This window comes from Eubalaena glacialis, chromosome 13, assembly GCF_028564815.1.
Source record: "Eubalaena glacialis isolate mEubGla1 chromosome 13, mEubGla1.1.hap2.+ XY, whole genome shotgun sequence".
Lineage (NCBI taxonomy): Eukaryota > Metazoa > Chordata > Mammalia > Artiodactyla > Balaenidae > Eubalaena > Eubalaena glacialis.
In genome coordinates, this window is record NC_083728.1 from 42,757,942 (window position 1) to 42,772,338 (window position 14,397).

At 36.9% G+C, this 14,397-nt stretch overlaps 1 protein-coding gene across 1 annotated transcript in view; it reads left to right on the forward strand.

Moving 5' to 3' along the window:
• The window catches only part of PLCB4 (phospholipase C beta 4), a 172,980-nt gene that overhangs the window by 116,387 nt on the left and 42,196 nt on the right, over positions 1-14,397 (forward strand). Inside the window, exons 24-26 of the mRNA XM_061210021.1 lie at positions 4,084-4,186; positions 6,223-6,387; positions 9,179-9,383. Coding sequence (XP_061066004.1) covers positions 4,084-4,186; positions 6,223-6,387; positions 9,179-9,383 — 473 coding nt within the window. The remainder of the gene's footprint in view (positions 1-4,083; positions 4,187-6,222; positions 6,388-9,178; positions 9,384-14,397) is intronic.

Here is a 14,397-nt window from a genome sequence, read left to right on the forward strand (position 1 = left end):
GTAACTGCAAAACAGCTCAAAGATATTATTTTGTGTATCCCTTGAGGGAGGACCAGGACCTTGCCCCAAGGCTGTACTATTGTTTCTTGACTGTTTTTCCTTTGTCTCCGCATCTCCTCCCTTCCCTGATTACCGACTGTTTGAACCTGCTCATTGGAACTCAGGGAAGGTGGTGGAGGCTGAATGAAGCCTATTTCCTACAAACAAAAAATGGGGGACACAGAAAGGCTTTTGTGCCCAGGAGCCCCACAGGATCCTGCTTGGTATCACTTCTACACAGTCTCTTTTATTTTTTAAGTATATAAATGAACACATTACACTGCAAGCTGCCAACTTTGGAGAATTGGACTTGGATTTCTTGCCGTTTCCTCCTGACATTTTTTATTTTGGATCATGCTTTCACAGATTAGTTTTCTTCTAAGCAGGTCTGAGAGCAGCAGGGAATGTGGAAAAATGTTTTTGGTACTGAAACATCATCAGTATGACATTTCTCTGGTTTTGGTGAGAAGGGGATCCTGACCCTTCAGAAATGACTGAGGGTAACCACAGGGAGTCCTGAATCTCTACAGCCACTGCCCTAGGAGATTCTGGACTGGACGTATGACTACAATCCTTTATGGACCCCGAGTCCCACCTTTCGCAGAAGGTATATTCCCTAATTTCACACAACTGGAATCCAAATGCTGCCTCCATGTGAAAGTCAGAGCCATGATCCATTACCTCGCCTCGCAACTGATGTCTGAGGCTTGGCCAGGCAAAACTAGTAGGCTTCCCTTGGAGAAGTGTGTGTAGAATTGTATTCACTCATCTACTTCCCATCCGAAGTCTTGAGTTGTTGCTGTATCATCATATTTTCCAATGGTTAACACTTGCCACAAAAAAAGGTCCAAATCTAAAGCTCTATAAACATAGAAAACAATATCTTCTATGCAGAGACCTTGTATTGATATATTAATATTATGGGTTGCGTTCTATTGGAGACAGGTGAATGTTCAAAGTCATCTTTAATATTTGAACTATTCTATAAACTCTCTATATCCTTGATTTAAAAGTCAGTGTTGTCCTCGGGTTTTTTATTATTATATCCAAGTGGAATGTGGGCTTGTTTTTTAACACTTTTTTGTTCAGACTTTGAAGATAGCAAAGAATGGCAACTTTGTCAAAACCAAAAAACACGACTTTAAACTTTCCTTTAAGGAAAAATATTATGCCTTGGGATTCCTTTTTTGGTTGTATTTTAAAAGATAGTAATAAATTTGACATCATCTAGAGTTGAAACTAGTAAAAGTTATACTCCTAAGGAATACGAAAGATTTGATCCCAAATTGTGATTCTTTTACATCTAAAAGCAAACCTAGAGTTTTGGGGAAAGTGCTTTTATTTTCCTTTATATACTGATCACATTAGTGTGGAATTTTCTTATCTATGGTTATAGTCATTTCTAACAAAAAATATTTCTTTTAGAGAGATGAAGTTCTTTAACGCAAGTTTCAGGAAAGTCATGGAATCTAGCCAAGGTGTGATTCTGTGACCATACCCAGTGGGGATAAGGAGCAGACAGTGCTGGAGATCAATTTTAAAACATTTTAGTCATACAAAAAAAAAAACTCATACCCTTTGGCTATCACCTTCCAACATCCCCTGCCCCCATCCCAGCATTAAGCAACCACTAATCTACACACTGTCACTATATTTTTGCCTGTTCTGTACATTTCATGTAAATGGATTCATATAATATGTGACCTTTTATGACTGTCTTGTTTCACTTAGCATAATGGTTTCAAGGTTCATCTATGTTGTAGTGTGTATCAGTACTTTATTTCTTTTTATTGCTGAATAATTTTCCATTATATGGATATACCTCATATTGTATATCCATTCATCTTTTGATGGACATTTGGATTGTTTCTATCTTTTGGTTATTACAAATAATGCCACTATGAACATTCATGTACAAGTTTCTGTATGGACAGATGTTTTCACTTCTCTTGGGTATATACCTAAGAGTAGAATCGCTGGGTCATATGGTAACTCTATGTTTAACTGTTTGAGAAACTACAGACTGTTTTCCAAAGTGGCTGCATCATTTTACATTCCCACCAGCAATGTCGTATGAAGGCTCCAATTTCTCCATCTCCTCGTCCGTAGTTACTATTATCTGACTTTTTTTTAATTGTAGCCAACCTAGTGTGTGTGCAGTGGTATCTTATTGTGGTACTGGTTTGTGTTTCTCTGATGACTCATGATATTAAGCATCTTTTCAAGTGCTTGCCGGCCATTCGTATATCTTATTTGGAGAACTGTCTATTCCCCATTTTTTAACTGGGTTATTTGTTCTTCATATATTTTAGATACAAGCCTCTTATCAGGTAAATGATTTGCAAATATTTTTCTCATTCTATGACTAGTCTTTTCACTTTCTTGAGAGTGTTCTTTGAAGTGTAAAAGTCTTTATGATGAAATGAAGTTTATGTATTGATATTTTTGCTCGTTGCTTGTGCTTTTGGTGTTGTCTAAGAATCCATTGTCAAATTCCAAGTCACAAAGATTTATCTCTAAGTCTTCTTCTAAGAGTTTTATAGTTATAGCTTTTACTTTTAGGTCTTTGATCCATTTTGAGTTAATTTTTGTTTATGATGTGAAAGAAGGGACTAATTTTATTCTTTTGCATGTGGCTATCCAGTTGTCCTAGCATCATTTGTTTAAAGACTGTTCTCTCCCTCACTGACTAGTCTTGGCATCCTTGTCAAAAATCAGTTGAGCATAGATATGAATTTATTTCTGGACTCCCAATTCTATCTCATTGATTTATACATCTATCTTTTTGCCAGTACCAAGCTGCTTAGGTTATTGTTGATTTGTAGAAAGTTTTGAAATTAAGAAGTATGAGACCTCCTACTTTGTTTTTCTTTATCAAGAATGTTTGGGGAATTCTTGGTCCTTGTGTTTCCAATTGAATTTTAGGATCAACTTGTCAATTTCTATAAAGAAGCCAGCTGGGATTTTGATAGGGATTGTATTGAATCTGTATATCAATTTGGGGACTAGCGCCATCTTAACAATATTAAGCCTTCTGATCCATGAACACAAGCTATCTTTCCATTTATTTAGTTCTTTTACAATTTTCTTCAACAATGTTTTGTGGTTTTCCAAGTATATGTACTTATTTTGTTAAATGTAGTCCTAAGTATTTTATTCTTTTAGGTTCTGTTATAAATGGAATTGTTTACTTAATTTCATTTTTGGATTGTTCATTGCTTGGTGCATAGAAATACAATTGATTTTTATATATTGATTTTGTACCCTGTAAGCTTGCTGAACTCGTTTATTAGTTCAAATAGCTTTTTAGTGGATTCTTTAGGATTTTCTATATATAAGATCATATCATCTGAGAATAGAAATAGTATTAAATACTTCTTTCCAGTCTGGATGCCTTTTTATTTCATTTTCTTACCTAATTAGCCTGGCTAGAATTGGAGAAATAATAACATCTTTATCTTCACCTACCTCTAACTGAAACTTTACATTTCCTTCGATTATGAAAATAGACAACAATCCACAGTAATGTTAGTGGTACCTCTGACTCTGACACCGATATAAGTCACAGATATCTCATTACTTTTGTTAGAGATCTCTCAAAATATTTTTATGATTATCGGCACTTTGAAACTATGTAGTTATCAAACTTGCCATTATATCCCATAATATAATACATTAATTAAAACAATAAATAATATCACATATTTCCCATATTTTGATAACTATAGCTCATTTAGTTGGTTTTTCATTATTATTTTCTGCATGTAAGAGCATAAACAAGTTCCAGAGAAGATGGTAGTGTCAGGAAGTCATAGATGTCCCAGAGCCTGGAATCTAGAGAACATTTGCTCTTCCCTGCTCCTCATTAGGATTATCCAGAGGGCAGGGATATTCTCTTCAGTCCTTGAGATCCTCTACCTAAAAGCCTAGCTCCTAAGTTAGAAATGGGGATAAATAAGTATTCAGTATCTTGAATAGTGGTTTTCTTAGTCTTTATAAAAGTAACTAACAAAATAAACTCCTTCTGCACTTTTGTCCCATCAGGTACCTTCTCAAACCAGATTTCATGAGACGGCCCGATCGAACATTTGATCCCTTCTCTGAAACGCCTGTTGATGGGGTTATTGCAGCCACTTGCTCAGTGCAGGTAAGGTGTTTGCTTTTCACAGAATAGTATAAATGTATATGCAGGTTGTCTTGGAAAAGTCTTAAGAAATTACAACTAAAATATTTAATGTTGGGATTCCCTGGTGGTCCAGTGGTTAAGACTCCATGCTCCCAATCCTGGAACTAGATCCCACATGCCGCAACTAAGAACCCATGTGCCCACTAAGACCCGGTGCAGCCAAATTAAAAAAAAAAAAAAAATTAATGTCAAGTTGCAAGATCCGTGTGTGGCTCTCAACTTTGATTTTAAATTCTTTCTTTTTTTCTTGAGAAACAAGTTTTTCTACTAGTGACATTATTAGCTGCTTTTAATGAAAAACACCTGATCAAAAAGTATCTAGGAGAGGCTGTGGAGCAACGGGAACTCTTGGCCATTGATGGTGGGAATGCAAAATGATAAAACCACTTTGGAAAACAGTTTGGCAGTTTCTTACAAAACTCAACATACTCTTACCATATGATCCAGCAAGTTGTATTCCTTGTTATTTACCCAAATGAATTGAAAACTTATGTCCACACAAAAACTTAACAGGGATGTTTTTAGCAGCTTTATTCATAATTGACAAAATTTTGAAAGTAACCAAGGTGCCATTTAGTAGGTGAATGGATAAATAATCAGTGGCACATCCAGACAGCGGAATATTATTTAGCTCTAAAAAGAAATGAGCTATTGAGTCATGAAAAGACATGGATGAAATTTAAATGTACATTACTAAGTGAAAGAAGCCAGTCTGAAAAAGTGACACACTGTATGATTCCAACTATATGACATTCCGGAAAAAAGGCAAAACTATGGAGATGGTAAAAAAGATCAGGAGTTGGGGGGAGGGATTAGCAGGCAGAGCACAGGGGATTTTAGGGCAGTGAAACTATTCTGTATGATACTACAATGGTAGATACGTGTCATTATACATTTTTCCAAATCCATAGAATTTACAACACCAAGAGTAAACCCTAAATGTAAACTATGGACTTCGGATGATAATGAAGTGTCAATGTAGGTTCACTGATTGTAACGAGTATACTACTGTGGTGCGAGATACACATAGTGGGGAAAGTGGTGGGTGTGGGGACAGGGGTATATGAGAACTCTGTACTTTCTTCTCAACTTTGCTGTAAAGCAAAAACGGCTATAAAAAATAAAGCTTATTAATGAAAGGTACCTACTATATGATTCCACTTATACTAAATTCTAGAAAATGCAAACTAATGTATAGTAACAGAAAGTAAATCAGTTGTTTCCTCTAGACAGAGATGGAAGAAGGGATGGATTACAAAAGGGCACAAAGGAACTTTGGGAGTTGTTGGAAATATTTATTGTCTTAATTGTGGTGATAGTTTTACAGATGTGCTCATGTGTAAAAACTGATCTCATTGTACACTTTAAACATGTACAGTTTATTTTATGTCAGTTATATCTCGAAAAACTGTTTCACAATTACTAGCTATTGGATAACGTGAAAAAACCTAATGAATGGCTGTAGTCATTTGGAAAATAAATGAAAGATAGTCTCTCCATAGCTTTAAAATAGATAAAATTTAATACTGGTCTTTGCAAAAAATAACACTATCCTATATGAAGATTGTCAACATCAGTTTAGCATTGCTTTTCTTTCTGTGTGTCTCAAGACTTTCGAAAGAATTCAGCAAAAGTGTGGTGTGACAGAATTTCAGAGCTATGAAGTGACCTTAGGGCATATTTGAATCCATTCCTTCATTTCATAGGTGTGGGCACTTAGGTGAAGATGCTGTGAACGGTATTTTTTTGTAATAGATGATTCATGTATAGTTCCCTCTTTCTTTTTCTAGGCAGTTCTCGGAGGCAGAACCTCTGCCTAGAATAGTTTTTTGCATATACTCCTTGCTCAACCATGTTTTAGTTTAATAAGGAATGAATACATTATTTCCATAGATAATTAAAATTTCTAAAGATGAACAGAGAATCTCTTCCTTCCAGATTATTCTCTGCTACTGATGATTACACTGACTTTACTTCTCTCTCATCCATTTCTATAGGTCATATCAGGTCAGTTCTTATCAGATAAAAAAATTGGCACATACGTAGAAGTGGATATGTATGGGTTGCCCACCGACACTATCCGGAAGGAATTCCGAACACGCATGGTGATGAACAATGGACTCAATCCAGTTTACAATGAAGAATCATTTGTATTTCGGAAGGTAGGATATTTTCAATGTGTCAGACTCACTCTGCTAAGTTGGGAACCACATTTTAGTGTAGAGATACTACATGATATAGGGACAGTTATTCAACGCTAGATGTCTTCTTCTAATGCATGAGTTCTGCAGCCATCATATGATTGTTGTTTCAGTTTGCCCCTGTCCTCCTCTTGGCTCTCCTTCCTCCTTGGAGGAGCCCACTTCCCACATGGCAGTGCCCAAGGTCCAGGTTAGCAGTCCACTCAGAGGGAGCCCCACAGGTGGACAGCATCACATGTGGGAGAGCTCTTCCCTGCCCTGGTGGCAGCTGGTGACTTGCACTGTTCCTTTAGCCAAGAGGATGGGTGGGATGTTGCACCTAGACTGAGGCCAATAAGTGTCCTTAAATGGGTCAGTTGGTATTGTCCTGTGCCTCCAGAAAGTGTGGTCCCCATTGCTACCCACAGGTCCTGTGTGTCATGTGCTCTTTTTGTCTTTTTGGTTTTTATCTCCTTATTATACCTTGATCCTAAGACCAATCAGTCATTCTCTGTAATGATGCAGTTTTTAATCTTGTAACCATTTTCTTTTAATTTGTTTTATTTATTTATTTTTGGCTGCGTTGGGTCTTCTTTGCTACGTACAGGCTTTCTCTATCTGCGGCGACTGGGGGCTACTCTTTGTTACGGTGCGCAGGCTTCTCATGGCGGTGGCTTCTCTTGTTGCGGAGCACGGGCTCTAGGCACGTGGGCTTCAGTAGTTGTGGCTCACAGGCTCTAGAGCGCAGGCTCGGTAGTTGTGGTGCACGGGCTTAGTTGCTCCGCGGCATGTGAGATCTTCCTGGACCAGGGCTCGAACCCGTGTCCCCTGCATTGGCAGGGGGATTCTTAACCACTGAACCACCGGGAGGCCCTTAATCTTGTAACCATTTTTTTCCAGTTGTTTCTCTTTCATCAATGGAAGATGTGTTGAAAAATCCATGCATTGGCAGTGCTATCTCAAAAATGCCTGTGTTTCTTTCTCACTTGTTCTGTCATCCAACCAAAATGCTTTTTTGCTTCTTCTTCAGGCACAGGTTCTCCAAGTGTTGCATGACATACGTATGTCATGCAACACAGATAATCAGCTTTTTATCTTAACAAAAATAGGGATTATCAACTTCAGAATTGGCTAACCTGTTTACAGAAAGCATATTACAGAAGATCAATATAGTTCAATAAATCAAGCCATTTTGACATGTAGGCACTCCCTGTTAATGTGAATACCATTATCCATGAAACACCCTCCCCCCATTTTCACCTTCTCTTCTACAATCAGAGTGTAGTGTGAATTGCATACACAGCTGTGATGTGTCTTTTTTTTCTTCCCATGTTTTTCAATTTGTTATAGCTGGATCTGTTGTCAGTATGGTCAATGTTTTGGAGCATAATGAATAATCCCTACACACATTTCTAGAAATTCAGAAAGTTGGCTTCAGGCATTGTTTTTGATGCATAGGGAAATATCAAACTTGGTTTTTCATGCAGTATTACTGGCCCCAGAAACAAGATGCCAATTTTGGGTCCTTCCCTGTTCTTCAGAAGTTACAATACATTGCCTTTCACTGATACCAAGTGCTTTAATTTTATTTTCCTTCTTGCTGGTATTGTTTTTGTTCGTTGCGCTAATCTCACAAGGTAAGCCCCCATTCACCACGTGAGGAACAACATAGTGACTGAAGTTGGATGCATTTCATCTTGGTTTCTCCTGTTCATCTTCATGAAGTTGGAATTAAATGATAACCTCTAGGCATAAATAAGCAGCCAGTTCATTGTCTAGCTTTAGACATAGTGCTCAAATCAGATGAGATATCTTAGCAGCTCATAGCCAATAAATAGACATTCTTGATTAAAAAACATCGGATTTTTTTTTGTCATGTTGCTCTTTAGTATCTGAATAGGACTTCTGCTATCTGTACTCAGATGTTATGGCCATGTATTCGGTTTGGGGATGGCAAGAGTAGATGTCTTGGGTATATGTTAATGTTGTTTTTGTTTTGTTGTTTTTTTTTGTTTTGTTTTGTTTTTGTTTGTTTTGTTTTGTTTTGTTTGTTGTACTGCACAGCTTGCAGGATCTTAGTTCCCTGACCAGGGATCGAACCTGGGCCCTTGGCAGTGAGAGCACAGAGTGCAAACCACTGGACTGCCAGGGAATTCCCTATGTTAATGCTTCTAGCTGCCCCATCTTACTCTATTTAATATCCCAAAATGTGTTAAAAACTGAGGTGTGCAAGGAAAAGGGGAAATCTAAATTTATATATAGATTGTCTTTTATACATGAGGTGTTTCTTCAAAGATACTTTCCATATTCTTAAAAACAGAGCTTGATGTCAGGAGCAGCCCAGGTAGTAGACAGATCACAGGATTCGAAATCAGGAACCCCAGTATCCAGGCCCAGCTGTCACTGACCAACTCTGACATAAAGGAAAGTCACTTTATTTCCCAGGGTCTCCTTTTGCTCATCCATTACATGGGTGGGATGGGGAAAGATGCCAAGGGTCGGAGTAGTCATCTTTCACATCCATTCATTCCATCTAAAATTTTCAGGAAATGATTTCCAGGAAATGAATTCCAACCTGTTCCAATTGCCTTTCTCAATGGCTTGGGCATTGTAGCTTATACAGTATGCTTTAAGAATGCAAATTGACCATTGGCTTATTTTCACCATAAAGGAGCCTTTCAGAACAGTATGAATATACTCCAGATTCCTAGAGTTGTAATTCTTGGGAGCTGCGTTCCAAAAAGCAACGAAAAGTACCATTTCTTGTTTGCAGGTGATCCTCCCTGACCTGGCAGTCTTGAGAATTGCAGTGTATGATGACAACAACAAGCTGATTGGCCAGAGGATTCTGCCACTGGATGGCCTCCAAGCAGGCTATCGACACATTTCTCTTCGAAATGAGGGAAATAAACCTTTATCACTGCCAACAATTTTCTGCAATATTGTTCTTAAAACATATGTGCCTGATGGATTTGGAGGTAAGTTAAACTTTTAGAATATTTTTGTGTGTGTGTGTGTATGTGTATATATATATTTCCCCCTAAATTGCATGATTATAAGTTATTTCAACGATTGTTAAAAAAAGTCTTTTGCTGACAATGCTGCCAACTCCTGTAGTATTGAAGAAATCAGGGATAATTAGTAACCTCAGGTTTCCTAGTAAGAAATGAAAGGGCAAGTCTAGATTATCTTTAAGGTTCTTTCTTATTTTAAAATACTGTAATTTTATGTTGTTTTTCAATTTTCACAAATACATTTGTGAAAAATATATTTACACCATCACTCAAAGTGGGGAAAGACATGAATGATGTAAAACCTTAGATATCTTGTCAATTGGTTTCACTAAAATGATTTAAATTGATCTCAACTATCAACATGCCTGGATTTTTTTTTTCCGAATCACAGGAGGGTTCATCTTCGCACAAAATCCAGTCAACAGTCCATAAAAGACCACCTTTGGTTATACTAAGGAAATCAATGGGAAGAATCAAAAGTTGGACCAAGTCATGGGATTTTGCTTAAACCCAAACATATTAATTTTTTATAACCCCCAACTGTGCCAAGAACATTAAAAGAAAACAAAGATCCTCTATATTTTCAAAGTCTATTGAACCAGGAAACAGTACACAAAGTACATCAAATTAACAAGGGTTCAAGTCCTGACTCACCACTGCTAGCTGAGTGACCATGAGACAGTGACATCACCTTTCAAACCCCTCATTTCCTGGCCTGTAGAGTAAAGGTACCACTACTGTCTCCCTCATAGCATCCTTATGAAGTGTGTGCTCATCACTACAGTATATAACATAACAAGGCATATATGCACACACATGTATCTGGCTCTAGATGAAGATCTAGTTTCTATGCTATACTGGAACACATCACAGTCTTGTTTGGGGAACTTTAGGTTATTTTGTTGTGTGTTTTTAACAATGCAGACTTCTCTGGAGGGCAGATTTTCTGCAACTAATGCTGAACGCTAACAACCTGATTGCAGGTTCAAAAAGTAAAGTCAGCCATGAGGATTTTTCAGTTGCGAAATCAAGAGTAAAGACTCCTTCCTCCTTCCCTTTGTTTTTCATGGAAAAGGAAGTCTATTAGAAACTGCAACACAGAGTAACAGATATGAGCACATGGAAGAGTCTGGGACGGGGTGCTGTGGGGCTGGGTAAACGGGTCAGAAAAGAGCCAGGGAGATCTGCGTGGGTGTTGAGGGGCATGTGATGGCCACGGGGCATCAGCAGATGGATTAAATCAGTTTCCACATACTTGCACTTAGGAAGCAGGCAGTGCATAATACCAAATACATTTTAAAGATAGTTGTATAAACAAATATGTTGGAAGACTTAAAGGTTTTGCCTTTACATGTGTTCCTTTTCAAATGAAACTCTAATTTATTCCAGGGAAATGGGCCGTTTGAATAGAAAAGGAAAAGGTATAGTTTGTTGAGCTCCTACTTTGTGCCAAGCACGTTACATAGAGTCCAGAAATGTGAAACTGTTCAGAATGGATGTGAACATATGTAGGTGTATGCTGAAGAAGTATCTGTGTTTATCATGTGGCTTATTACTAGTGTCAATATTTATGTAAGTATTGATTCAAATCTCCAAAAATCATCTTGCAAGTGTTCTTTCCTAACAATGTCATTGTAGTATTTCTATCAGAAGCATCAGAAATTTCTGTACTACGTTATCCTTGATGGGATTCTGCAGTTGCCATCTTAACCTCAGATGTGACATTCAAAGACTGATTTTTCAGAATTATCAGTCATTTCTTTTATATGTGAAGAAACCGAGGGCAGACATTATGAGGGTTTATTTAAGGGACTTACCTGAAAGTAACAAAATAAGAATATGAGAACTTTTTCCACATTTCTGATCTTCTTTACAGCCTCTTGATTTCCAAAATGCGTTTGTATTTCATCTGCTTAACTAACCAACCACATTCAGATCTGAACATTTATGTCCTGAGCCAGCACATTAGGAAATCTACAGAGTCCCTGTTGCCTAGAACATTGATATTTGTTGATTCTATAGGAAAGAGTTCAAAATGAAATTCTACACCACTGCACTCCAGCATTTTCTGGGGAAAAAAGAAGAAAGTGGTCGATATACATCATCAGATTTTTATGTGGCTAAAGAGAGATAATATGAATTCATTCATTCATTCCACAAATGTGTTTAGCAGGTTTTATTCTGTAAAAGGCAAAGTAGGTACAATATGTATCAGAAAGAGATTCTGACAACATAAAAAAAATTTAAAGGGTCATTCATAAATCCACTGCCCAGAGGGAACTCTGTTACCATATTGGTCCCTTTACTTCCAATCTCATTTCTTCTCTTTATTTTATTTTTAATAAAATTGGATCTTACTATGCATACTCAGTTGGATTCATATTTCAGAGACTTAATTTTTTTTCACATAATGGAGAGTATTTTCTCCATGTCATGAATTATTCTTATTGGCTAGATGAGATTCCATTTTATGTATGCTGTAATTTATCATGTTATTGAAACATTGAAGTCATTTCTATTTTTCTTTCTTATAAACAATATTGCATCTAAGAACCCTAAATGTAAAGCTTTGGAAATATTCGTGATTGTTTCCTGAAGATGAATTATTTGAAATAGGTTTGTTGCATCAAAGTGTGTATACGTATTTAAAGCTTTAGATACAGGTTGACAAATAACCCATCAGCCGTGTATGAGCTATAACTTTTGTTAGCATTTACTAGTTTAAAAAGTAAAAACGGTATACCATTCATGTATTCATTTAAGATATTTTTTCTCAAAGGAATAGATATTTTCAACAATTATTTAGTACCTACTCTATGAATAGCCTGAGTAAGAGATGTAAAGTTGAAAAAGTCATGTACACTTAACCTCAAGAATTTTCCAACCTTGTACTCATATACATTTTCATAAGCAGGCATATATGTATACATAGATAAGTGTAACCTGTTCTATAAATGCCCCAAGGGCAGTGGCCAGATGGTATTTGGAGCATTGAACCAAGGAGTGATTAATCAGAGTAGGGAGGTTTCAGTAGCTGTCTGGGCCTTGAAAGATGCATAATACATCACAGCAGAGAGGTAGACTGGATTTCTCTCCAGATAGGGAAGCAGCCCAGGCCAAGGCCTTGATAAGAAAAGTGCTGGACTTACTGATTCATTCTGAAGAAGCTGAAATACAGTGTGTTTGGCATTAAAACTGAAAAGATCTGGTTCCCGTTTGAGGATGTGTCCTCAAAACCTAGTGTTAGTCAGCAAGAACAGTGTGCTGTTCCTTTTGAACAGTTTGGGCACCTTCAGGAAAATATTCTCATTGTCAGGGCACTAAGTAATTTGGTAAATTATGTCTTCCTGGCTTTTAGGTGGGTCAGTTTGTCTAAAATCACTCCATAATTTTAGATCCAGTTACAGAAGTAAGACCTCTTAGGCCTGACCAAGCTAAGTAAGTCTCAGCTTTTATAGTCCACCAAATACTTACCCTAGGAATTATTTCTTTAATCAGATTGTTAAAAGCAAACAATTTTTTAAATTATACTGTAGTGGCATGCAGCATTATTTGTATAAAGAAGATTAGAAACAAGCTAATCCATCGCTAGGGATTGGTTAAATACATTACAGCCATTCTATAGAATACTGCGTTAATAGCCATTAAAAATAATAACTTGGCTCTCAGTATTTGAACATAGGAATATGACAGTGATATATTGCTGAGTGAAAAAATTAATTGCAAAACAATCTCATTATTTTTTACAAAAGGCCCTATAACTCTCTGTTTATACATGTACATAAAATGCATAAAAAATTCTAGAAGGATACATACCCAATGTTAATGGTGTAACCACTATCTGAGAGTAGGGGTGAAGGTTTAGTGGAGCTTCCCCATGGCATTGGACAGCATCCAGGAACATCACAGAGAATTCCCTGTCAAGTATGGCAGGACTCCACTTATTACTTCTGGGCTGTGGTAGTCAAAGTGGCATCTCATCATTTCAAATCATGTATTTACAATTATGAGTCAGATTGAGCTCATTTTGTTGTTTTTTTTTTTTTTGTCACATATTCCTGTGCCTGCAAAATACTCTAGTGCCTTTGGTTTGGTTTTATTTTGTTTTAAATTGGGTTGTTCCTCTTTTTCTTAAGTAATTGTTTAAATCAAATTTTAATTTACTCATAAGATCTCTTTCTATTAATTTCCAAAGTGGTCTCATATACATTTTAATGTCTAGATAAAGTTCTATGAATGTAATGGTTGGAGATTCAAAGACTGTCTATTTTTCTTGGCCCGATAGAATGCTATTTCATTGAGGCCACATAACAGGTACGTAAGAACACTGACGGAGCCCCGTGGCTGTCTAACCTTGGATGACTTAGCATAACATTTTGTTTCAGTGTCCTCATTGCAGCTCAGGGATAACAGTAGTACCCTCCTCATAAGTGAAGATCAAATGAGCTCTTGGAATAGTACCTGACCATAGCAGCCCTCCATTAATTTTTTTTTCATTTTATTTATTTCTAATGAGTTAAAGAAAACTCAATTGGTTCTATTTTCTTCTCCCTAACTTTACCCTTTAATTGGCTTCAGTAAGTTATTTTGTCATAAGTAATTCATCATCCTAAGAAAAATCTCTTAATCCTGGGCTTACTAAGAAGCTTCAGAATTCTAATGTATTAGTAATGTTACCATGATTGTCTTTAAGCACCAGCAACTCTGTATTCTACATGATTTTTAAATGTATTTTAAATCTCAGTAATGTCAGGTGGGTGGTATCATTTTATAGCAATAAGAAAAATGTCCTTAAATGGCTTTTCCAAGTTAAGGCAGTTCTTTAGGGAGGGCTTGGGCTTTTGCAGGAGCTTCTGCTCACTTATTTATTGGGCTTCTGTGCTATGAGGTCACCATATGATGATGAATCTCTACTGATGAGGCAACTAGGTACTTCTGCAATTACTCAAAATACTTCTACTTTCTTGCATGCGGTACT